This window comes from Diadema antillarum, unplaced genomic scaffold (assembly GCF_040938485.1).
Source record: "Diadema antillarum isolate AM-2024a unplaced genomic scaffold, OU_Dant_1.0 seq00000015_RagTag, whole genome shotgun sequence".
Lineage (NCBI taxonomy): Eukaryota > Metazoa > Echinodermata > Echinoidea > Diadematoida > Diadematidae > Diadema > Diadema antillarum.
The window spans coordinates 4,292-31,525 of NW_027271135.1; the positions used below are offsets into that span (position 1 = coordinate 4,292).

The window sequence follows — 27,234 nt, forward strand, 5'->3', positions numbered from 1 at the left end:
AATCGCAATCCATCTCCATCTTGGCAAATATGGACTTATCGGTTTTTGCGAACAAACTCTTCTACATTTCACAGAAATTGAATACATAGATTACGTCACATAGGATACCAAGATGGATGTATTTTCAGCATAACATGCGTAGAACTGTTGGTGTTTGTTTATTGTCATATTCTATCATCAAAATACCTCTTATATCTTTAAATCACCCTCAAGTGAAACCTTTCACCGATTTTAATTTGCTTCATTAGTTGTCAAGTTTATAGAAAATGACCAGTTGATATAAGAAATTCTTATTCTCTGCAGACGTCCATATATTAAATACAATACCCGTACTCATACACTGAGTCTAACTATATAGAACATCGAAATGCTCGTTGTTTACCCTTCAGGCACGTTTTTCGACTTTGTTATCATCATCATCATCATTATGATGATGATGACATACATTTTGTAGGGCATACAATCGTGTGATCAACCGGAGATAGGCAAAGTAATTCTAGTTTAATATTATATCAAGTAGGCCCTATACAATCGACACATACACGGCATCACTGGCGGGACACGATATAAGACAGAAACGGGCTGTCTTGAGTTAATAACAACTGTAACTCTCCCATGGGAAAGTGACAGTAGACCTAAACCTTAAAAATCAGTTTGACCCTTCCCAGGCCCAGGGGATTATAGGAGGCACAATCGTACGTAATTTAACTTCTTTACTGTTTGATGCATCAACGTCATATTTGTCACATGGGTAGAGCAACTTAAACTCTGATTCATATACATTTGAACTTTCGGTTGAAAACGTAGAGGTGGCAAATGAACATAATTATGGTAGGGGTACAATGCCCCCATCCCTGCATTTCGCTCATAACAAACTCGACTACCGCAAATATCCACAACTCTAAGCTAGCCGCAATCTCGTTCTGGACAATGCTGATATGCTACTACGAGCTGACTGTAGAGGGCGGTATTCCTCTGCTAGTTGCAGTTTTCTCATGCTAAAGAGTTCCAAACAAGAGGAAAAGGTGACGAAATATGCTTACCGGTAAAATATTCTTCACTTCTTACCCCATAGTTCTCTCTTATTCTTGTAAATTTATTGGTTTTTCACCTGTTGAAGAAGAGGACCTCCGTGATATATCATATTCAGGAGACAATTTATGTACAATGCTTTTGCTTGTAGGAAAGTTCTCACAGTCCCACGTATTTACTTTGCAGTTGGGTAAGCTTCATTGAAAGTCGGTGCCTCACATAGTATTAAACCTCACTGAGCTGTGACAGCTCATGTAATCAGTGTGACAGTGTCCTCAGTTAAATCCATACCAAACGCCAACGGACTCACCCGCTGGCATGGATCATGTAAAATTTAATACAGTGTACCCAAATTACCTTGAATTCATTACTTATGATTCCACCTAGCCTACTAGTAAGTCAAAGACTTACCAGGTACTCGGTACTTTGACATGTTGGAAAGCTTGGAAAGTTCAATTTCAATGATGGTTTGATGATGCATGTGCCCGTATCTATCCATTAAATTTTAGTTTAGACAGTATGTATACCATCACACCATCAGGATTTAATTTCTTCATTTTTCATTTCAAATTAATTTACTTGATTCTAGATCCCAGATCCATTTTCTACCATAAGCAGTGCAGTGCCAGGTACTAGGTATTGAGATTAGACTTGAAGGTGTTCAATAATGTATAATGATGCCGCGCGCGGCATCATTATGCATTATTTAACACCTCCAAGTCTCGCCTCCACACTTGACAGTATCATCTTCATTTGGAACTGTAGAAGGAATGTGCCAGGAATTCTTTATCTCTGACTGAAAGAGCATCAACTTTAACTTGTGTCTAACTACAGACAGTATTGTAACAGACCCCCTAGTACTACACTAGCAGTAGTACACATAGGTAGGGTAGTGTACTTGTATGTTCAACGTCTTCCCATTTTCACATCGAACTTTTGGAACTTATGAATTTGTGTAATGTGATCATTATTGACAAAGTAAAATCTCATAAAATTAAAGATTATGAAAAGGGACTGTGCAACTTTGCCAAGATTAATTTAGATCTACAAACTGTACATGGGAATGATGCAGAAGATAGAGATGGAGAGGGAGAGAAACTAGAAATTTTCTGTTGTTATCAGACTATCAGGCAGACTAAAACATTGACATGTACACAGTATTAATGAGTTATGTTTGCCTGCCACTGATTTTGATGCAATGAATTGTTCATTAATTTATAATGTAATGATGTTACTTTATTATGATTGCCCATCACTTTCAGTCCAGTGTTCATTTTGTGCCATTGTAGTGTGTTTCCTGATTTTATTATAATTCCTTTCATTTTTTTTTTTTGGGGGGGGGAGAGAATACAGTATACATACAAAAGACAAACCACAAGTTTTGAAAGAACTTAGGAGCAGTAAGATTACTGTCCTATAAAACTGCCTTGAAAATTTTTGTATTTTTCTAAGGTTATTGTTATTTTTTGTATCAAATGAATCCAGTGTTGACTTTGATGCATAAATCTGATTGTTACCATTTCTCATTAAAATGAATGACTAATACATGTACAATGTACAATGTATGTTCCCTTTTGCCTGCAGAGACGGTGCCATGACAAAAGACAGTGCTACATGGAATGATAAGAATGACTGACGAGGCAGGCTTTCAAGAAGCAGAAATTAACGGAAGTGAGGATACAACGCGTCTTCTTGACTCGGCCCCAGAAGTCAGCAAACCACCTCCATCTGTTAGCGTGTTTCAGCGCCCCACCATGTCGAAGCTAGCTGCCGTAGTGCAGGTATTTCTCCTCCTCTCCCTCCATGTTGTCTTCAAGTTCTGGAAAGTGTGCATTGCTGAGCTGCTGCTGATCATTCTGGTGTTCTGGCTCTATGGTGGAGTCATTGCTTTCTTCCTGATGATGGCAGGCTTTCTCAGTGAGTCAAACAATCAATTCTACCTTAACCTGTTGAGGACGGGCATATTTTGCTATAACATGCATTTCTCATAGACACCTGCCCAAGTATACTCAAGACTAGTCCTCAGCAGGTTGAAGGGAGGGTGTAGTTTTGGTTGAGATGGGAATTTCAGATTTTGAATTTTTGAGAGATGATTATATAAACCACTTATGAAATATCAAAGAGCATATAATTCTAAGAGGAGTTAAGAGTTTATTTGATGAAAATTGGTTTTGAAATGGCTGAAATATCCAGAAACGAAGTAAAGCAAAGTGGTCCTAGGAAAAGGTAGGTCCCACATTTTATTGGAATCTCTTCTCAAGAATAAGTATGCAGTTTAGGATTCATGATATGTAATCAATATGACACATACCTGTCTTTATTTAAGAACAAATCCATTGAATTGAGCATGGTCATTATATAAGTGGCTGAACAATTAATTAATTGACAGGTTGAAGTTATTGACACACATCTGTTGCACGTCAGGGGGTCTTTGGGACAATTTAAAACCAGGGCAGTGAATTTCTGACTAGAGCTGTGGATGCACCAATGGTGTCTATGCACACAGCTGATCAGCTGCTGCCTGGCTGCTATGTTGTGGTGACTGCAAGCATAGTAAATTGTGATTACCAGCAAAGTGTTTTTAAATTAAACAGGGCCTTGCATCTTAAGTTGTCTTATAAGAGAAACAAAGATCCTTATATTTCTCTCTCTCTCTCTCTCTCTCTCATACACACACACTCTTTCTTTCTTATGATCTCTCTACAAGTGTGATTGCAGTCACACACTGTGTTTTAACCTAGTCTGTAAACATCTGAACTATAGATTGATTACTGAAACATGTTTTACACTCCTTGCCATCCCCACAGCTGTTATCTACAATATGCAAGATTTCCTTCTATACTTCCCGGACAACCCGAAGATGTCGACTGTATTTGTGCCATCTGCTGCCATCTTGGATCTTCCTTATGAGAATCTTTCAATAAAGACATCTGATTGGGTAAAACTCAGTGCTGTGCTCCTAAAGCAGCCACCGGAGAGGGCATCTAGATCACCAACCATTCTATTTCTACATGGCAATGCGGGTAACCTAGGTCATAGGTAAGATGAGTTTTTGTGAGTAAGAAAAGTTGCACTGTATCAGGTTAGTTATGCTAGACATTAGTTGCAAACATGAAGGTATTTTTTTTTTGTCAGAATGGCCCCAGTCTACTATGAGCGTGTTTCTACTGAGCGACGAAAATTTGAGGTGATGCCAGCCGATGTGTGGTGATACCGTCCGATGCCGGCCGATACCGGCCGATGCGTGGTGACACCTCGAATTTTTCCTCAGTAAAAACAGATCGGTAGTGGCCGATGCCGGCTGATGCGAGGTGCTCCGTCGTCCATCTATTGAGGTGGTCGATGCGTGGTGACGCGAAGGACGATTCTCAGTAGAAACACACCGGGTAGCGAAATTCGTGGTGTATCGGACGTCTAGAATTTCTCCCCGCGCTTTTCAATCGGTTCATCGCACACACTCCTTCGACACATGTGTACAAAATACGTGTGTACACACAGCGACCGTGTTCGCATCATGCTTTGTTTGTACCAACTCGCTTGTGTATGTGTTATAGGCCCTATACGTTACGTTACATGAGAATTGTGGCATTCATCGTCTATTGTTCGCCTAACTTATTGCATTACTAAGCCCTCATCACTTACTTGATTTTACACCGCGTTATTTCATTCTATATTGTCTCGAATCGCGAGAGTACCACATTAGTATGTCGCAGCCTTGAGAAAATCTCAACTGGACCCTCGATCTCCAAAGATTTCTCATCAGTCTGTGGCAGGATACCAGTATGTTAGTTCGGGGTATATTGGATATAGTCGAAGAGAAATGGCTAATCAAAAAATAGCCGACGCAGTTGTAGCAAAGCAGGCAGGGTTCGGATCGTATTAACAGGCAATGCGCGCGTGACCCAAATCTGTGACTTAAAAATACCTGACTTCCGGAATCGCCGCATTTGCACGTCACCTTTGCATCACCTCGTATTTTATCGCTCAGTAGAAACAGCTCGAGTGGTCGTAAAATACGAGGTGCTGCGTTGGACAAAATTCGTGGCGATGCCAGGGATGTGAGGTGCTCTCAGTAGAAACACGCTCAATGTTACATTGGGAGAAGTATGACACAGTTTATAGAGTTTAGTGTCACATACATTTGGTTTACAATTTATTCTTGTCCCTTGTAAAATGATAGAAATTTAAGATTGAGAGGTATATAAAAAAACACTGATTTGCAAGAAGAATATAATGGTAAATGCTCTCATGACATAGCTACAAGTATTATGTGACATCCATGGAGCCATTGAAAGATAGCTATCAGAGTCATTTGACTTTCTCTTAATGCTCAGTTTGCAAATTTAAAAAAAGAATGTGTGTGTTTTCTATTTTTTTTAAATTAATTTATGTAGAAATATTGACTTCTTGAGACAGAAGATTAGCTTTATTTCTTTCAGTTACTACCAACATAACAAACATCTTCCGTACAATATTGACTTTCTTTTCATGGAAGGTGTGCAGGAACAATATGTCACCAGTGTAGACATAAAACAGTGTAATGCAGGATCATGGAGGGAGGGAGTGATGTTCAGACAGACAGATTGTGCCAGTGTGTGTCTTCTCATTAATGAGTATCTGAATATAAGAACGACCCAAGTCCATGGAAGACCATTTCGAGTAAACTTTAAAACACTTCATATTTTTTTTATTTGTCCAATAATATTCTATTTAACTGTGATGGGAAGGCAACATTGTACATACAAATTAGAACATATATTATTATGACAATTAACATTTACATTGATTGTGGAGAGGCCATTTTGTGTGATGGACTTGGGCCGTTCTTTGAATAATATGGACTTGGGTCGTTCTTTGATTCATATACATGATATTCTGCTATAGAGATGAGAGAAGGATGAGAGAGGGCGCTATAATATGAATGTAAGAATGACCCAAGTCCTTCATTCTTACATTCATATAAGATTTAACTCATTTATTTCAGGCACTTCCGAGGGTAATTGGGATTTATCATTTATACACAAGATGAGTCCATGCATAAGCTACAATTTCCCATGTCAAACTGAATTTGGCTGAAAATTGGACTTGAGTCGTTCTTATATTCAGGTCTTCATTTACATGTACAATGGTATAAGGTTTACATGTCAAGAAACATCCCAATCTTATGATGATGATGGGTTTTTTTTGACGTGTCCATGGGTAACCACATTTTTTATCACACTGGTGTTATACATCTGGCTCTACCCACCTATTCAATAAGCTTGTGCTTTCCTTCTTTTATTACAAATACATTTGTTTTTCATAGATTATCTGTGTAATGTTAAATACCCATAAATTTCCGAGGTATGTAAAAAAGCTTCTCAATTGTCATGCTACATTTGTTAATTATTTTTCAATATGACAAATGATAGACTAATCTTGACTTTTGTTTTACAAGCCTTGATAATTGACTTGTAAAATCATTCTCTGAGAAAATTCAGATTTTAACAGCAATGTGTGTTCTCTCACAGATTATTTAATGCTAAGCTGCTGTATACAATGTGCCAGTGCAATGTGTTACTACTGGACTACAGAGGCTACGGACGTAGTGAAGGGGTGCCTTCTGAATCAGGTCAGTCTGCTACCTCACACACTGAGATATCATTATTAAAAAAGTCAACTGAAAAACATCCCCTTGTGTATACATCAAAATATTAGAATGTTGTGTCACTGGTACAATTGCATAATAATGTTTGTTGATGGAGATCATTTGGAAACTCAGCTATAAATGTAAGGAGAATTATATGCCTTCATTGCCATGGGAGACGGGAGAAAGGGATGACATGTTGACTTTAGAAGAGGGCAGCAGGTTCCCCTCCTTGCATTGTGTTCTTGATAATCTCACAAATGGGTATTTTCACAGTAAAAGGGTGCATTTCAGGGATGTTGGGTTATTTTCTGTTATCATTGTGCATTACTCCCCATTACAATATGATCTTTCAGAACACTTTAATACGAGATAACCCTGCCCCAAAATGTTTCAGTCAAGCCATCTACTTGAATTTTTGCCAAAATGAAAATTTGGGGGTGAACATATGTTACACTGGACTGACATATGACAGGTGAATAATAAATGTTCATTGAAAATGTGTTGCTTTTCAACTGAATGGCCTGATATCGCTAGGAAAAAATGATTATAGCCCTAAAATTCTATTGAACAGTGTTATTTGTACCATGTCTAGACTTGGTGGTAAACATACATTACGTGGACTGACCAAACAGTTGCATTTTGGTCAGTCCAATGATATATCTTCACCACCAAGTCTAGGAATGGTATAAAACACAATGTTCAGAAGAATAATTCTAGGGCTGTTTTTATCTTTTGAAACAATGTGTAGTACTTCTAGGAATGTTTAGTTTTGATGCTTAGTTTTAGTACATAATACAAAGTGTAGTTCTTGCATACATGTAGTTAGTGCGTCATAGATCATAGTGTGGTGCATAACTTGGGTCAAGTAAAAAGAGCTTTTCAACTGTCACTTATAAATCGCTTCACAAAGCTCATTTTATAAAAGAGATTTGATGGATGACAAGGTGTATTTCCCTGTCCAAAGTTCTGAAGCTTCAACTTAACTTGGTTGTCATGTCTGCCATGCTGCTTTTAGGTCTGTATATCGACGCTCAATCTACACTGGACTACCTCCACACCAGACGAGACATTGACCCTTCACAGATCTTTATCTTTGGCCGCTCACTAGGGGGCGCTGTGGCAATTCATGTTGCCTCAGAGAAGCGAAACATAGACCGTTTAAAAGGACTTCTTGTAGAGAACACATTTACATGCATCCAGGAGATGGGAAGCCATCTATTCTCGTCGGCAGTAAGGTGGATCCCACTTTGTCTGGTGAAGAATAAGGTAAGTAAGAAGCTGCAGTGTGTTTGGGTGTACCATCAAGATGAAGCTTTCTCATGAAGATGAACATAAGAATGGTTGAGGAGAAAGTCAACCAGTGATTTTAAAAAAATAGTTGTCTAATACTCATTTTTGGCAAAACTAAAACAAGCTTTCTTTCTTTTTTTTAATTCTTTTGTGCAAATGTCACATGATGTCTGTCTTGTTTGATCAAGGTAGCAAAGGATTTTAACAATTCTTCTGATGATAATCCCAAACTAAACTAAATTCTCGTTTGGTTTTTCACGTAACGTCAGTGTGTTTGAAGTTTTTATTTTTTAATTTTTTTTGTAAGAGCAAATACTCCATGTGTATTCTCAAAATAATTCATTGTAATGGCCAAATGTTAAAGGGATGGCACAGTATTGGTGGAGATGAGAATTGGGCTTTTGACTTTTGGCAAGATACCAAGAAAACACTTATGATATAGTACAGAGCATACCATTTTAAGAGGAATTCAAAGTTTATTTGATGAAAATCGGGTTTGGAATGACTGAAACATCCAAAAACAAAGTAAAACAAAGTGATCGTAATAAAGTATGGGTCCCACACTTTATTTGTATCGCTCTTTCTAGATATCTCAGCCAATTTTCCAAAACCAAATTTCATCAAATAAATGTTGAATTCCTCATACAATTACATGCTCTTTCATATTTCATAAGAGGTTTGTCATTATCTCACCAATAGTGTTAAAAACCTGAAATTAGGTGTCAACCAAAACTATACAATTCCTTTAAATTCAAAACTGACAATTTCAGATTCCTAGACAAGTAATAAAATGTAACTATCTGATTTTGTATGTTCATATCATATCTTTGCTACTCTTAGTTTTCGGTTGTAGAACTGTGATTTTTGTTGTCGACAATTGTGGTCAAATGCTAGTCCCGTGAGTCAAGTTCATAATTGAATCATGGTCGCTAAAGTCACTCATACATTGTACTCTCTTGTGCTGAGAAAATTACAGGACTGATATGATGTACTACATGACATAACTGTTGTTGTTTTCTTTTCTTCCTTTTAAATCTAGTTTTTGTCATACAGAAAAGTGTCATCAATACACACAGCAACATTATTTCTGTCTGGAACGGCGGATGAGCTGGTACCCCCCAAGATGATGAAAGACTTGTTTATGGTAAGCCACCTGATGTCGAAACAGTCATTTTTTTTTTTCTTTCTTTAATTTTTAACATGATGCCAAAGTTTACTGGCTTTAGCATCTCATGTCTAACACTGTCTCATACTCAAATTTGGTGACTTTGTTTTCTCTACAGTTTCAATTGATACTGTCACTATCATGCCACATGGTAGTGACTTTGTCTCTTCTAGCTTTCACATTTGACTTCCGTGTAAATATTGATTTTTGACATTTACCCATTATATGAATGGATATTAACCAGTCGAGGACAAGCTGATTTTGCTACGATACAACATGTATTTCCCACAGACACTTGCCCAAGTATACTCGGGACTCATCCATAACGGGTTAATGTGACAATGTTGGTTCATTTAATTGTTTCATCTTTGAGGCGTTTATCATTGTATTGTGCTCCCGTTCTATCTTCTAGCGATGTAAAGGGCCAAAGAAAAGTATGTACTGCTTTACTGGAGGAACCCACAATGAGACGTGGCACTGTGACCATTACTTTACTGTCATCAGGGACTTTATATGGAAGGTAAGACTCATATCCTCCTAATATTACTGAGAACACTGTGATGGCAGTCTGTGGTCTACTCAGCTTTATCAAAATATATTTACAATAATTATCTCCTTGTCATTTCTGTCATGAATCCTGTTATTACCCTGCCAAGGGAGGAGGTTATGTTTTCGTTACCGTTGGTTTGTGTGTTCGTTTGTTAGTTAGTTTGTCCGTGTGCAAAATAACTCAAAAAGTAGTAAACGGATTTGGATGAAACTTGCAGGAAAGGTTTAGAATGATACAAGTAACAGATGATTAAATTTTGGTAGTGATCCAAGAACTTTGGGGGAATTTATGAAGGATTTTTGACATTTTGACAGGTAGGGTCAATGAACCTAGAAGTTCAGGCTGCGCGTATTTGATGTTTGTATGCGCGCACTAAAGTGCGTGCTCTAGTTTCTGCCAAGGTGAGGCACGCCGCGCAGCTGGAAGTTTATGACGTAACAAAAGGTGAACTATATTGGGAAATCGGGCGACTTTCAGCACACTAATGCTATAAGTACGTATGGGTGCAAATCACTGATCTCTATGGAAAAACAAGATCAGTGGTGGAAATGAGCTGCATGCTTGGTGGAGGTCTGCGCTCTCAGAGTGCTTTTCTAGTTTTAAGAATGTGTCCAGCATATCAATTTTCTTGACAACCTGAAGATAAGTTGTTATTTTGTCTGTAATTAGGACAAATTTTCAATTACTTGCAGAGACTTTTCAGTATTTTTCACTCTTCTTCACGTCATGATACTTTTGACTAGATTTGTCCACCATGTAGTGATGTAAATGACTATATCATCGCAAGCAAGGAATCAAATGTTCATACAGAAGACCCCCATGATACATGACGGGAGAGACACATGAATATTTGATATTTGTTTCATACATTGTGAAATCATTTCTCCAGTTTATAATATTCAATCTCTCCCCAGATTCCACATGTTCATCATCCAGTAACCAGCATTGTCTCACCCCACCCCCATTCACACCACTCACACTCTGGGGCTGCTGGTCAACCCAATGCATCCATGGTCTTCAATGCTTGACCACACCTGGACAGTCCATCCTTCAAGAGGCTCTGAGTCTTTGCTGGGAGACTGCATGCAGACCTGTAGTGTGTCCAGCCGTGCTTGTCCCTACCAGGAATAGGCTCCTATCGACATTTTGATTTACTCTATTTATGCCTGTTACATTCAGGTTATTTGTTTGTTCATTAATTGTATTTTGCTCCGACTCAACCTGCAGTACACTGACTGGGTTTCAAAGTGAAAAATTGACTTGAAATTCCTGAGAGCTGTACAACCAGATCATTAACACTTTCGTTACACGTGGACAAGAAAGACAAAATTGTAGATTTCATTTTTCGAACATGTTTTCATTCAGTAGTGATATCAGGCACAATCACATACACATGTATGCAAATTAGACATGGCGATGATTCACCATTGTCCCCGTTGTTTCTACGCAAACTTTGATACTGTAAAGTTGTTTATTTTTATCAACAATTTAACAACTACTGTGAAATGCCTCTCTCCGTCATGAAATTATTGTCCTGCTATATCATTGCAGCACAATTTAATGGTAAGAATATGTACTTCTTGAATTCATTTGAAACAAGGAAAGAAAGGAGAGATTTGTGTACAAAGGAATGGGAGACTTGTGAGGCCGTGACATCATTGCTTCATCTAATTTGCATATTATGTCATTATGAATGATATCAGGGATTTGGGAAATCAAGTGAAACGTAACATTCCTTGACTTTCTTCGATGTTGCTGTAACTTTACCAAGTTTTGCTATTCTGTTTGTTTCATTTTATGAAAGTAAACTTGAATATGGAGTGAGTTCCTGCTGAAAATCACTTAAACTATGCCAACAGGTTGGATCAGGGGTAGAGTCCACACGTGGTAGAAAGGCTACAATGTAAGATAGGTGCAGGTTTATACATTCACCAAACCTGCCATGCTGTCTACACAGTATGATAAAGTTGGATTGATATTGTGCAGCTTTTGATCTTTGGAGATTAATTTGTCATTCCACCGTCACACCACACTCAACTTGTCCTACAAAGTCTTGCAAAAGGACAAATATAGGTGCCTATGATAAAGAAAAATCATCTTGTGTTTTGGGGTTATCTGCTAATTATAACAATGTATTGTTGTGAATTAAAATGGTATTATATGGTGCAATATGTTAAAGACTTACAATTATTTGACACAAGCATGATGTTATTATAAGGATTATTAATTAATGTAATTAAATGTTTTGATAATTTCTCCAGGCTTTTTATAGTGTTGTAATCTACTCTTCTATATAATCTCTTCTTTTTTCCCCAAGGTATTACATTTCTTTCACCTCTATGTTGAAAACACACTTTATCAAATAAACATATGTAATAAAAGGTTAAGGGAAACTGCAAATCAAAATCATAACTGTGGAAAAAAATAATTAGATAAATAAATAAAAAATACACTTATGATGTACTGTCCTTCACACTCGAAAAACATGTAAGTGGCATGTTCCATATACAGTCTGTTTTGAAGGTTGCTCTTGGCTTCAATGCTAAAGCCCATGACAGTTCATTCAGTTTACAGCCTTGCCTTTTCAATATATATGTACCCAGTAAAGCACATATCCCTGTTTAGTTGTTGTTGATGGTTTTTTTTAAATATGCCTGCATTGCTGACCCGCATATTTTGTGAATATGATGCTGACACTGAATTTTGTATGAAGACAACCAGACTTAATTTACTGTTTGTTGCAAAAGCATGCATTCTGCTGGCTGTAATGTATTGCTTACACCCGAGTAAAAACTTTCACTAGTTAGTATTTCGGTAGGTTATGCACATAACAGACTCGCTGTCAACCATCTGATGTGGTTTGTGTGCCAATCCAGAGGATATTTCTCTGTGATTTGAATAGCAGAACCAAGCATAGATATATAGAGCAGTCAAACCATGCACACAGTAAGAGTCTTCAAGCTAAATAATGTCATATGAAGTGAATTTTTCTATTTAGATTTAGTGTTTACAGGCTGCCTACAAATCAGAAGCTACGTTATCCCTGTGCAGTGCCTCAGTGTGTATATTTACTTGTGTGTCTCACCAACATACTCAGGTTTGAAGACAAGGTCAACTTTTCTCATGAGAGCAGGTTTGATTTTCTATGCATAAGGACACTGAAATTGAAAGTGACGCAAATCAGCATTCGTTTGGCCTCTCATTGAATACCTGCTAAAATTTGCCACGCTATGCTTCAATATGATAAGCTTTAATAGCATGCAAAATGTGATGCCTTCATGAGGACATTTAGCGCTAGATATGAGAGAACAGTTATAAAGTGCACATATCTCTAGCAATTCATTTTCCCTAAAATTCAAAAATTGTCTTTGTAAATAAATTCTAATCTTTTCAGCCCAAGTTCAGTGGTGAAACATTTGCTATTCTGCATTCATTCATTCATTCAAATACAGATCCTTGTTGGGATATGTCAAATACAAACACCTTAAATCATTCTTTTCGGAATGAGCATTAAAGCATACAATTATATAATTAACCAAGAAAGTGGATTATTCAAGCTATTATTACAAGTTTGCTTTGCAGTCCAGTAATGTGAATGTAGTGTCACACATATACCCATTATCATCAAAGTGGTGTAGTTCAGACATCCTCGTGCGTAGAATAACCCTTGACTGTGTCAAAATTAGGCCTGTGGTAGTACATGTACAGTGTATGTATGAAAAATGTCCAGTTAGAAACACGTCAGAATTCAAAGTTGTGATTTAGCCAAGTATATGTTACGCCCAAGGTTCATATTTGTCTGAGGTTGAGAAAATAATGTGCTAGACTCCCAATAAGACCTTAATGGTGATATTATCCACAATTTTCCTGCCTTTCCAACAGTAAATTCCTAAGGCTTCAAGTCTGCACCTCATAAAGACACAAGAACACATGGACTTCACTCTTTTCATACTTGTTATTGTATAAAAATATTGTTCTTCTTAGCTATCAAGTACAGGCTACCATTGGATGTATTTTCATACTAATGTGTTGTGCAGGTGCATGTACAGTGCCTGATTTAAAAGGTCTTCAAAGAGCTATATGGGGCAAACACATCCACATACTGTAAAGCAGGAAATTTTCATGAAATGGAACTAGTGGCCTTTTTCATGGCATGAATTTTTTGTGAATTGCCAGTGGTAGTTCAATGCACATAGGCCTACATACAATGAAGACAAGAACTTTCACTCCCACTTTAATTTCATGAATCTTGGCTCTCACAACATTTGCAAAATTGAAATGCACATACAAATTTCTGCTTTTACAGTACATGTATGAAGCTTTGAATCTCTCTCTTGAAGCTCGACAGAGAGGTAGAGGAGATGACAGCCTGGGATAGTGAGTTTTAAAGTCTGATTGCATCCAGGAAGAAACTTCTGTGGAGTTCTTTTCAGTGCACTTCAAATGTCCAACTCTGTTGATGTTAGTGTAGATAGTTGTAAAGTGTTTTTCATTCTATACAAATCATAGATTTTGATATTTTTGAGCAGCTTATTTTCCATTGTATGTATATCAAGAATATAAAGCTGTACAAATGTGTTTAGATAAGAATAAGACCTAGAAAATATATGCAAAAGCAATCTAAGGTAGAAATAAAGGAAATTTATTAATTCCAGTCTCAATTCTCCATGTTTTGATATTTTGATATTGAAGTTTCCTCGTGACATACTGTACACATGTACACAAAGCACACCATCAGCAGTTAACATCATTGTTGTAATTCACAAGATGGGGAAACATGTAACATTTGAAGGAACTGTTGTAGGAATGCACATGCATATGTTTGTGCAGGAAACACACATACATAAAAAAGGCAGTAAAAATATCTTCAGTGATGGTGAAAAGAGGAAACTCGCATCAACAGTAACATTCTTTGGTGGCATAAAACATAACGTAGATCCATTTCTGTGGCAGAAGAGAAAGTCAATGGCCCTCAGGAAATTGAATTTCTCCTGTGTCAAAAAATAAATTGCATGTAGTACTTGCCAACCTGAAAAATATAATAATTAATGGCCACCCGACCCCTTCCTCTCCTCCCCCCCCCCAAAAAAAAAGAAAAGAAAAAGAAAATAGTTTCTCAGATATTGAATAGAATACATGTATGTATCATACTTATATATTTTAGGTATGTGTGTATGGTATATGTTTGTTTGTGTGTGTGCATGTGTGTATGGTATATGTTTGTTTGTGTGTGTGCATGTGTGTATCATATTAACAAATATGTTAGTTTTTAGACAATTTGTGTCAGTACTGTACTGGAATATTGCCTACAAATCACACTGATATTGGTGAATAATTTTTTTTCAATCTGTTTCAAATTTTCAATCCTGATCAGCCACACACACACATACAAGCACGCACATCATAATAACAAGATGAGTAGAAAGAAGACGGAGTGAGAGACAATGATACTGATAGATCGTTGTGTCAAAACAACTGAGCTCATGACGTTGAACTGTGTACGATACATGTATGTATTTTATCAACACTGGATGGCCAAGATGTGCAAACATTACTATCAGGACCCTGAAAGCTGCAATGTCTCCTAAAATAAAACATCTGCACAGGATGAGTTCATATTATTTGCTGGCTGCAACACAAATAGGTACATATCTCTTGCCTGATTACACAAATGGATAAGAATGAACAACAACAACAACAACAACAAAATGACACTGTATATTACAGGTCACATTCTCTAACACAGAGGATCATAGAAATATGCACACACACACACACACACACACACACATACATACATAGACGAATCAAACATTTAAAACAGAACAGTTTGTGCATTGTGGCTAATGTCCACATACATATATAATACACATTCATATGAGTTTACTGATAAGATGGAAACACTGGGTTAAGATTGATTTTCCACATACAGTGAATATTACTGACCAATATGTTACATCATGCTACCTGCACGCCAAGGTACATGTAGAACTCGAAAGTTTTTTAAAGAATGATCGAGCTTGTGTTGCCATCCATAACATTCAAGATTGGCCCTGCTGCCTATCCCCCAGACGTACTACCAGATCGAGACCATGCCTGGTGGTGAAGAGGCCTTGCCTTGTCCCTTATATTCCATTGCAAACATCAAAATATTTTGTATGTGGGTTGAATAATAATGTCTCCCAACATTGTGAGGGATATCTTACACTGATACACCTTCAGATCAGAAAAAAAAAAATAGGGATGACAAGCTAGCCCCGTTGCATTCAAGGATATGCTCCAAATTTGCAGTGAGAATAACAGAATTTGGGGCTCTGAATAAATCGACATGAAAACTATATGTAATATTGTTTCTCCCTCCATTACAAAGAAGTTTCCAGTTTCATCATTCTTAAAAGAGGTCTAAATTACCTACCTCGACAATATACAAGTACATGAAGTACAGAAAGAAAATGGACAAAGCAAAAATATTCACTTCTCCTCACATTTGTAGTTGATTTCTCATCCTTACTGTTCTACTGTCTTTTTCAGTATTTTTTTTCTCCAACAGATGCATACACTGTCAGTATACAGTGCCGACCGCGGGAAACGTCACGCTTTTCCGAGATCTGGACGAGGCCACTGACGCGTATCCCCGCGGGTACCCGCGGGTATACGCGTTCAGTGGACGAGTCCATCCGCCCGCACGGATAATCCATCCTCGGGAATTTGCGTCTCGATTGACGCGGGTTGGACGAGGGTGGACGAGGGTGGACGAGGGTATTCAAGGGCACATTCCCGTTGAGCTTTATTTTGACCGCTCACTCAAAATACATTTCATGGAGTTCCGACTTTGCCCATTTTCATCAAATTCCGATTTCAGGGGCTTCTTTTCGATTTAATCACACTCTGATGTCCACTGCCTTGATTGTTCGCTACTTTCTAAAGAAGTACACCTGCGGAAGTTGTGCACATGCGTTCATCACTCAAGTATCAATAATTATTAGAACATATCGACATCGGTTACGATCATCTCGCTATTCACGACTTTTAACGACCTGCGCCACCAAAATTTCATTGCTGAAAATTCGGTGGCCCAATCGGGCTACAAAAAAAGTCGGATGTTTGCCTTTACTTTTGAAAATGAACAGCGGTAACAGTCGGCTCCGTAAGACGCAAAAATGAATGTCGCATGTTTACTTTTGATTTTAGAAATGAATCACGGTGACATTTGACTCCGTATGATACTGGAATAAATACCGAATGTTTGCTTTGGCGTTCGGAAGTGAATGATAATATTCAACTCCGTAAGACGATAAGATAAATGCCGGATGTTTGCTCTTACGTTCGAAAGTAAATAGCAATAACATTCAGCTCCGGAAGATGCTTGAGTAGGCTATATGTCGAATGATCCCTTTGACGTTCGGAAATGAATAACAAAAATATTCAACTCCGTACGATGATAAAATAAAAGACGGATATTTGCTTTTACTTTCGAAAATAAATAGCAATAACATTCGGCTTCGGAAAATGCTAACATAAATGTCAGATGATTGCTTTTACGTTCGGAAGTGAATAGCAGTAATATTCTGCTCCATACGATGCTAAAATAACTGTTGGATGTTTGCTTTTAGATTTCGAAATGAATAACAGTAACATTCAGGTGCGTTCGGTGGTAAAATTAATGTTCAATGATTGCTTTGATGTTCGGAAATGAATAACAATGACATTCAACTCCGTATATACGTTTATAAAATATACAATGTATATCTGATGTTTGCTTTTACGTTCGGAAGTAAATAGCAATAACATTCAGCTCCCGAAGATGCTAAAGTAAATGTCGAATGATCCCTTTGACGTTCGGAAATAAATAACAAAAATATTCAACTTCTTACGATAATAAAATGAATGACGGATGATTGCCTGTACTTTCGAAAGTAAATAGCAATAGCATTCGGCTCCGGAAGATGACAAAATAGATGTCAGATGATTGCTTTTACGTTCGGAAGTGAATAGCAGTAATATTCTGCTCCATACGATGCTAAAATAACTGTCGGATGTTCGCTTTTAAATTTCGAAATGAATAACAGTAACATTCACCTGCGTTCGATGGTTCGGAAATGAACACAATAATATTCAACTCCGTGTATACGATGATAACATAAATGTCTGATGTTTGCCTTTATGTTCAAGAGTAAATGGCAATAACATTCAGCTCCGGAAGATGCTAAAATAAATGTCGAATGTTTGCTGTGACGTTCGGAAATTAATAACAAAAATATTCAACTCCGTATATACGATTTTGCGTTCGGAAGTGAATAGCAGTAATGTTCTGCTCCATACGATGCTAAAATAACTGTCGGATGTTCGCTTTTAAATTTCGAAATGAATAACAGTATACATTCAGCTGCATTCGATGGTTCGGAAATGAACACAATGATATTCAACTCCGTGTATATGATAACATAAATGTCTGATGTTTGCTTTTATGTTCAAGAGTAAATAGCAATAACATTCAGCTCCGGAAGATGCTAAAATAAATAACGCATGTTTGTTGTGACGTTCGGAAATGAATAACCAAAATAACTCCGTATATACGATGATAAAATAAATGTCTGATATTCGGTTTTACGTTCGAAATATAACAATAACAATCAGCTCCCTTCGACTTTCGGAAATGAATGATAATGATATTCAACTCCGTACGATGTTTAAATAAATGTCGGATGCTTGCTTATAATTTATATTGCTATGTACTTTCGCAAATAAATAGCAATAACATTCGGCTCCGGAAGATGCCAAAATGATTAATGTCACATGATTGCTTTTACGTTTGGAAGTGAATAGCAGTTACATTCTGTTCCGTACTATGCTAAAATAAATGTCGGATATTTGCTACATGTGTATTACATTTCGAAATGAATAGTAACATTTGGCTGCGTTTGATGGTAAAAAACAAAACAAAAACAAAACAAAACACACACACACAAAACTGTCTGATGTCTGCCTTGACGTTCAAAATTCGGCCCCGTACGATATGATGAAATAATATTTGTCAGATGACTCATTTCACTTTCGCAAGTGGACAACAGTGACATTCGGCTCCGTACGATGATAAAATAGATGTCGGATGTTTGCTTTTATATTTGGAAATGACTAACTGTTAAATTCTGCCCCGTATACGACAGAGCTGCCAACCTTTCGAAGCACAAATTAGTACTCAGCAGCTCCAAAATTCGTATTTTCCACCAGAATTCGTATTTTTTTTCAATCTCCCTCTTTTTGCTATGAGGCCTACAGGCTCTAAACATAACGTTATGACACATGCCGAAGCATCCAGCTGGTCACCAGCACGATAAAGATTCTAAACTACGCAATGTTCAGCGTTGATTGATTGCTTTCTCGCAATGTGTACAAGTGCAAGTTTGTACCTCCAAAATCTTTCTGGGCTGATTATGGAAGCTTCCATTTTCTAGCAGGGGACGGGGAATGCTTGATCTTCTCAAGAGAGCTTCTGTGTGAGCGGATGCAAAACTCTGTTCTGTGTTTCCAATTATGTACTATCAAAACATAATCATGCGTTGTTTTCAGGCTTTCTTCATTTTATTGGATTTTAAACATCAGTATTTTTCGAAGTATTCCAATTCCTTTTCCCCTGACTGGAATCGGAAAGTCTGCTATAACGATGATAGCAAAATGCCGCGCTGTGTGTGGAAGCGCCGATGTGGTGCAAACACGTGGCTTCATTTTCAAGTTTAAATGAATGCGCCATGTGCTCCTGCCTATAAGAGGATAGTGCAAGTTCGATGGATCGAATGCGCCATAGCTGAGCTGAGCTGAATGGCTTGTTTACGGTAAACATGCAATTTACGTTCGATATGAAGAAATCATTACGTCTTTCACGAGGGAAAAACACACAAAACAAACAAACAAACAAACAAACAAAATACACCCCCGAACGAATGTTGATAGCCAAAACTTTGAAAAGTAATAAGCAGTTTTGATGCGCGTGAACTGAAATTAATTGTCATTACACGTTGTATTTTGCTGTCTAACCAGGTGATGACTGCATCTCATTGGACCTTCTCGTAGTGAATTTGTCTGGGCATACGAGACCTTTCATGTATTTCTGTGATTGCATTTTTAATTGACTAAATAATCAATCCTTTTGTTATTGTTCAGGGAACATTAGATATTCGATCAAGTACACTATAATCGACTCTTCGATGTTCCCTACTATGCGCCAAAAGAAAGGCTATAGACATAGAACCATGATATCTTTGGAATTTTTCCTTTAATTCAACTAATGAGCTGGTTCTTCGATCGATATTTCCAGGATACTTACACGCTGTTTATTCCAATGCGCGCATTCTTTCGTCTGGCACGCACCTGGGTGTGGCACCTGCTTTTGTGGAAATTTCCACAAGGGAGAGGGGTGGGGTGTCAAGTTTCTTCGAGCCGAAGAGACTGCATACACAATCTCTTCGCTTTTATTTATTGTCATTCGTGTTTTCGCCTTATTCTTTGCTGATATTGAACATTTAGATTTAACTTTACGAAAGTTGCTATAGCACATGGTTCGTTTTGTTGTGATGTGTACGTAATTTCTTTTTTTTTAATCATTCTTGAGAGGGGAAAGAAGAGTAAGGGGGAAAGAAGACTAGAGGGAAAGGGAAATAAAACAAACGTCACGTACGCTGAGCATTCACAGGAAGCCGTCTTTTTACACCAGTCACCAGCATAGTTATCATCACTATCAGACATCACTCAAGATCATTTTAGCCTTTTCCTATGATCAACATTAAGAAACACGCATAATCCCTCGAGATAAATACCTAGGAAACTCAATAATAAATACAAAGTATCAACACCTCCCAACAACACAAACATTTAGAAAAGACAGCAAATAGCACATCGAAGCGACTGGGATCAAACTCCGTCGCTTCGATTGCATCGAAGCGGAGAAATCGCCGTTACGAAAATAACAGTGCGAGACACTAAGAGAATTACGTTTAAATACTTCAAAGTATAAAGGGAACAGATAAAGTGATATAAAATGTAAGAAATCGTACTAAACGAGGTGTGAGAAACGACGGAAATAAAACGAAGTTTAGTAGTAAGCTTAGGCCCTAGCAAAAGTTTTGCAGCACCGAAAGCTACGCGAAAATAAACACACATATAAAACTCGGTATTGCGACGAGATCCTATGGGATCAAGTCAATAAACGATACAAAACAAAGGAAATTGATTCATTTTGACGGGAAAATAGTTTGTTATAAGTATTCTGTTATATGAGATCTCCTTTAATAGGCCTAGAAATAATCGAGTTTCCACGATACTCTGGAAAGAAAGTTCGAACGCTTTTCACCTGCACATATACTGCAGAGGGCAGTGCACATCAGTCATCAATACACGAACAGAAACTCACCTCTACAACTTCCTCGCAGAAAATGATGCAATAGCGTTATAAAAAAAAAAAAAACAGACAACACTCTAAAACTCATTTCGTACTTGGGAGGCAAGGGACAAGAGGATGAAAAGAAGAGAAAAAGAAGCAGACATTGCACAACGGGACGCTTTCACCCCGCCTCATACGGTACTGTAGTGGCAGCTGGCTAATTGGGATACCACGGCGATCCATGTAAACATCCAGGGTCCGTAGGCGACAGGGATTCACGCGCGCGAAGTTCTGTTCGGTGTACACAGTACGCAAGCAGCGATATGCGTGTGCGCACATTTTTCTATTCAGCGCTTTCCACATACGGTGCGTACGCGTTGCATCGATATCCCAGCTGAATACAGATAACATGGCACATGCGACGTGCGTTTGCTATATTTTTACCCATTATTTTGCCCCACTGTGAATTCGTACTTTCTAAGGACGTTTTCATATTGTCGTATTCCCTTCGATTTTTCGTATACGAATTTTTCGGAACGGTTGGCAGCTCTGGTACAATGCTAACATAAATAACAGATTATTGCTTTCACATTTGAAAATGATTAATGGTATACATAGGCTCAGTATGATGCTTGAATAAATAGAGGATGTTTGCTTCACATTCGGAAATCAATAAGGGTAACATTCAGCTCCATAAGATGCTAAAATGAATGTCGGTTGTTTGCTTTTATACAGTGTATTTGAAAATGATTAACGGTAATATTCGGCTCCGTAAGGTTCTAACATACTATAGTAAATGTTGGATGATTGCTTTTACAATCAGAAATGAATAGCGGTAACTTTCGGCTCTTTACAATGCTAAAACAAACAATCTGGAAATGCTCCCACTTTCTCATCCCAAAAGTAAGCTATGACCACCTAATAGCATAGGCATCAACTTTTATAATTATCTATAAGCCTATTTGCTAAATCTTAGAATTCAGAATAATGGTGATTGAGATGATCTACTTTTGTATTCATTTATTTTAGACATGGGTACCTGTCACGTCAGTAATGCTTAATAATTGTTTTTAGTAGGACCGATTTAGTTTTTCCTATGTTTTTCTTGATTTTTTTGGCCACCAAAAAAAAAATAGAAATCAATGATTTTGGTGGTCAAAAATAAAAATTAGTTTGGAGCCCTGCGATATCATTGGGCTCATCATTACTTAATCTTTCCCATGATACGCTAATATTTATATCATCAATCTGCCGACGTCATCCGACAATTCATGATTCAAACCTTTTTTTTTTTTCATCGTCCGTAACCCAACTTTGAACACAGACAGGGTATTCTTTCTCATTCTAGAGTAATGAAGGAGCGCACTTTCGGCTGTGATCTAAGTCCTATTATCATCATGAGTTCATGTCGCCGTTTAGAGATCTAAACTTCAGCTTTGCTGAACTGTTCAATGTCTTGAGCAGGAAGCGAAAACAATGGCTGGACTAAGGAACCTTCGTTTTTAAAAGGGGGAAATAAACAACACTGAAACCGAACAAGCCGGCCGAGCATTGTTTAGGTTAACCACGCGTGGTGATAATCGCGCCCATTGATCGCTCTGTCCAGCTGGCTTAACCCTATTCTAACTGGGAGGAGTTTTTACTGGGGGTGACCCCCCCCCCCCCCCCCTTCAGATCTCGGCCACCGATCGCGCGATCGCTGCGAAATTTTTCCTGAAGATAGAGCTGGATGTCAACTACAAGATTACATGGTCATACAATAGAAAAATATTGCCTTTCTATTTTTAATAAATTGATTATGCAAAGTTGTGCATGAAATCATATTTTCACCTATAACTCCATAAAAAAGACTGAAGTATTGCTAAATTTTTGTGTCAAAATTCCTCAAGACATATAAACCAATTTTCATTTAAAAATAAAGCACAGTCAAAACCAATTTCTTTTGTTTTTTATTGTTTTGTTAATTTCTTATGTATTTTATTGATTGTTCGACCTTGTGTTTTCTGTTGTTTTTCAAAATTTGTTGCAGGCACTTTTTCAGGCTTATCTACACTATATAGAATTGATTAATTTCAATGGTTCAAAGATGAAATACTATAATTTATATCAATTTAACCACAAAAACACAATTTACATTCAATTTGCACACGATATCATGAATTTGAGCTGTTTTCCGGTTGACATGCATTTGCATAACATTACGTAACTTCAGAACGGTGTACTCAGACGTCGCAAATTTGGTCTCAAAATATGCGGAAGACTTCAATGAAAAAAGTTGTGAAACGACGCGGCAAAATCTTTGCGCGTTGCAGAATCGTGACGCGAAACGTGGGGGGGGGGTCAATTTGACCCATTTGACCCCCCCCCCCCCCCCACCCAGTTAGAATAGGGTTAAGAGTATGCATATTGACCAAAAATAGTCAGAGGGATGCTAATTTACTCTTACAAGCTATCGCTACTATTTAAGTTGAAAACTGGAACTTTCTGAAAGGTTAAAGATGATCGTAAAATCAGTTCTGGCTACAGGATTTTATAATAATTATAATAGCATACAACATGTACCAAGTTTTCATCGTTTACCTGTCTTATCACTCCAAAGCAGTTCAGCTTAACTGTTGGCTTATAGAAGTGATCATCAATCGGTAAGGATTAGTCAGATGAATTCATGAATTCACTTTATGCATCACGGCTAATCGAACTATTCAACATCGTTGAAGTAACCATACTTTTTTATTTTCATAGTTCAAACTATTTCTTAACATTTATATGCAAAACGAAAGTACTCTACACGTTTTTCAAAATGCTCAGATGTAATGAGTCAATTCCACAAAGATTGCATTACAGCAACCTTTACTGACCTAAACAAGTTTTCTATAGAGCTATCAGTTCTATTATAATGGTATTCTGATAACTTCGACTGCGTTTTGAACTCGTACCGAGCACAGCATTCAAAACAACGGGTTCCTCAGGTCCTCTTTAGGTACTGGTATACTTGCTAAAAGCATTCTCTTTAGCTTCCATTGACAACAACATGCCATGGGAGGAGAATGGAAGCGATCAACTTTCTCGGTAAATGAGGCTTTTCGTATATAGCACACATTGCGTGTCTCTTTCTTTTTTTCTGTTTCTGTTGTTTCAAACTACACTGCAGCCGACACACAACACAAACACACCAAAGTTTACATTCAGGCAACCGTATTTTGGTATTGGTTAGAATCGAATTATATCTGTCTTGTGATTGGCTAATTATCTGTAGCAAAAACAAAACAAAACAAAACAAAACAAAAACAAAACAAACAAACACAAAAATGCTGAAAACTGCTTATCGAATATCAGTGGCGTGCCAAAGGAGTAAAATGGAGTCTATACTCTAAAGGGGCCTGAGCTTTTGATTCCAGAAGAATCTTCGTCAGAGGCAAAATGATAATCAGGCAGGGAAAGCAATCACATTATAAAGAAGTTCACACAACACGAACAGTCAGGGACAGGCTAGGGACACGGAACAAAGAAAACAAAAGGAGAGGATGGGAGGTCATGGGCAAGGAGGCCAACAGGTGAAGGGAGGGGGATTAAAGCAGGAGGGTGGATAGACAAAAGGCATAGGAGGGTCAGTGATAATCCTGAGTGCCATGGGGGTGCATCCATTTAAGAATGAATTTTCTCACACACCCAAGCTGTCGCCATTTATGTGTGTGCGATGAAGCGTTAACGCCGTCGCTAAGCAGGACTGTTGCATCATGGGGGGGGGGGGGGAACGGGTTGTGAGCTTGAACATAACCTGAACTTTAAGGGCGATTTTCTTTTTTTTTTTTTCTTTTATGACTTCTAGGGATGCGGAAAAGGGTTGTTTTATATATTATTGTAAAGATAAAACTATACAATGTATGTAGAATTCAAGTATTTATATATACATGTGTAGACATGCCTAAAATTTCGTTTACTGCGACATACGCATTTCGACCGAGCGCATCACGACCTGTATGGACTACGCACATGTATTCTTTTATCTTGCGCTCTGCTTTTGTGGGAATTTCTTCAAGCATAGGTGTCAGGTTTTCCTACGTTACGTCTGCGGTCATTAATTCCATATTTGTTAGTTTGTCTGCTTTCTTATTCTGTGTTTTATGCATTTTACTTGAACTTAAAGGTCTAGACATTTCGTTTGCTAAATGCACGCGAGTCACGTTGCATTGTATGATGTATTTTGTTTCGTTGACCATTCATGAGAAGCGTTTCTTTGAGCAAACTCTCTTTTCACACCAAAATCACTTATAGAAGGTAGTCATCCACATTGGTTATCAAAATAATAATTCCGTCATTTTCCTTTCGTTCAGAAACAGGAATCAGAATTCTCAACACGTCATCCACATTGGTTATCAAAACAATTCCGTCATTTTCCTTTCGTTCAGAAACAAAAATCTGTTATTCTCAACACGTTATTACAAAAATTACATCTCACAGCGATAATAGGGCCTACTAGAACCAACTCATCGCAGCAAAATGACACAATACGGTTACGAGGACATACACAATGCTTGAACAAATTACTTTGCTTCAAAATGTATAGAAACAGATGAAGTGACATAACAAGAGAAAGGGCGCACCGAAAGAGGTACACTGTATCAAGATCAACTAAGATAAACTCTAACAAAAAAGAAGAAGAAGGAGGAAACTATCCCCCCCCCCCCCACACACACACGCACACACATACACACAAACGAGTAGATACACAAAGGTCATATGTTTACCTTTGGGAGCAGTGATTTAAAAGATGTTTTAGATATCACATGTGATGCATAATAGGTCCGTTGTGCAAAGCATCCTACATAATTTTTTGTAATAAAGCCTAGAATATAAGGAGATATCAGTATTTCTCTTATAGATTGTAAAGAACCTTCGGAATTAGGACCTTTGTTTCATTTTCGGATTAACGAACCTTCGGCATAACGAACCTTATTTCATTTTTTGATAAATGAACCTTTGGAATAACAAGTTACAAACCTCATATTTTCGGATTAACGAACCTTCGGAATAGCAAACTGTAACCGTTCACATAGTGTACTGTATTTTCGATCATACGGATTCAATTTTTTTTTTCCAGCGGTTGTTTCTATCCCTATAACTCACATTTCAGAACTATGGGGGTTTTGTTTCATGTACGTGGTGAATTAATACGCCTTTAACGCAAGAGCAAAAACATGGGAAAGTTTGAATGCTTTTCACGTGCACATCGTCACATAAAGAGAATCAGGTGCTGACGGACCATAGAAGTGTCTCAAAATCAATACTGCCATGCAGCTTGCACCAAAATCACAATTCTGATAGGTATTATCCCGTAACAGGGGCGGATCCAGGAATTCCGTAAAGTGGGGGCGCGTTTACAAAATTAAAGGGGGGCGCACGCACCCCTCCCCCATTTTTTTTTTTTTTTTACATTTCTTTTGTTTCAACAACAACAACAAAAAAAATAAAGGGGGGGGGGCGGGCGCCGGTTGCGGTCCTCCCTGGATCCGCCCCTGCGTAACCAAGTATAGTTTGAGAGAGAAAAGTTTGAGCCAAAAACACAGCGTTGACAAGTACTACCACAAATTGCATTTTAAATATGGTATATAGTACACAGTACGAGAAAGTATACAGCACGAGATCTCTAGTTTGATTTTCATTTCGCTTCGAATAGTAGACGAGCAGTGACAATCCGTCAAAGTGCAAACTACAGCTAGGGCCTAGCGGCACAGTTTACAGGTCTACCTTCTGTTCACTGCATGGTACACATAAACAAGAACAAAAGCGTTTTCTTCTTTTGCATGTTAGCATGGGGACGATAGTGAATTAAGTTCACCAAGATTCAATGTTTGTAAACAAGAAAGCAGCGCGTAGCAAAGACCTCAGATCGTTGTTATAGCACACGTGCATCTATTGTGGTAACATTTTAATCAACGCACTAACACCATCTGAACATACTGAACGATCATGCCACACAATCACTGTGAAGGGGAAATGTTCAGCAACAACAAGAGCACGAGTATGTAGCCTACCATATACTGTACGCGCATTCATTCCGTGAGTGCCAAATACAAGCTAGAAACACACGCAATAAAGAAACATTGCAAGTTCATGAACTGAGGGACCTTTTTTTTTTTTTGTCTTATATCTTAACAAGATAAAGACGTTGTGATTTCGGGTGCTGTTCG

At 37.8% G+C, this 27,234-nt stretch overlaps 1 protein-coding gene across 1 annotated transcript; it reads left to right on the forward strand.

The window, feature by feature from the left end:
- The first annotated feature begins 990 nt into the window (after positions 1 to 990).
- On the forward strand, positions 991 to 10,694 carry LOC139725103 (protein ABHD13-like). Its single transcript, XM_071636189.1, has 8 exons — positions 991 to 1,045; positions 2,617 to 2,949; positions 3,840 to 4,071; positions 6,543 to 6,643; positions 7,677 to 7,927; positions 8,991 to 9,095; positions 9,529 to 9,636; positions 10,581 to 10,694. Exons 2-8 carry the CDS (start codon positions 2,652 to 2,654, stop codon positions 10,692 to 10,694), a joined length of 1,209 nt encoding a protein of 402 aa, XP_071492290.1. The 5' UTR covers positions 991 to 1,045; positions 2,617 to 2,651.
- The last annotated feature ends 16,540 nt before the right edge of the window (positions 10,695 to 27,234 follow it).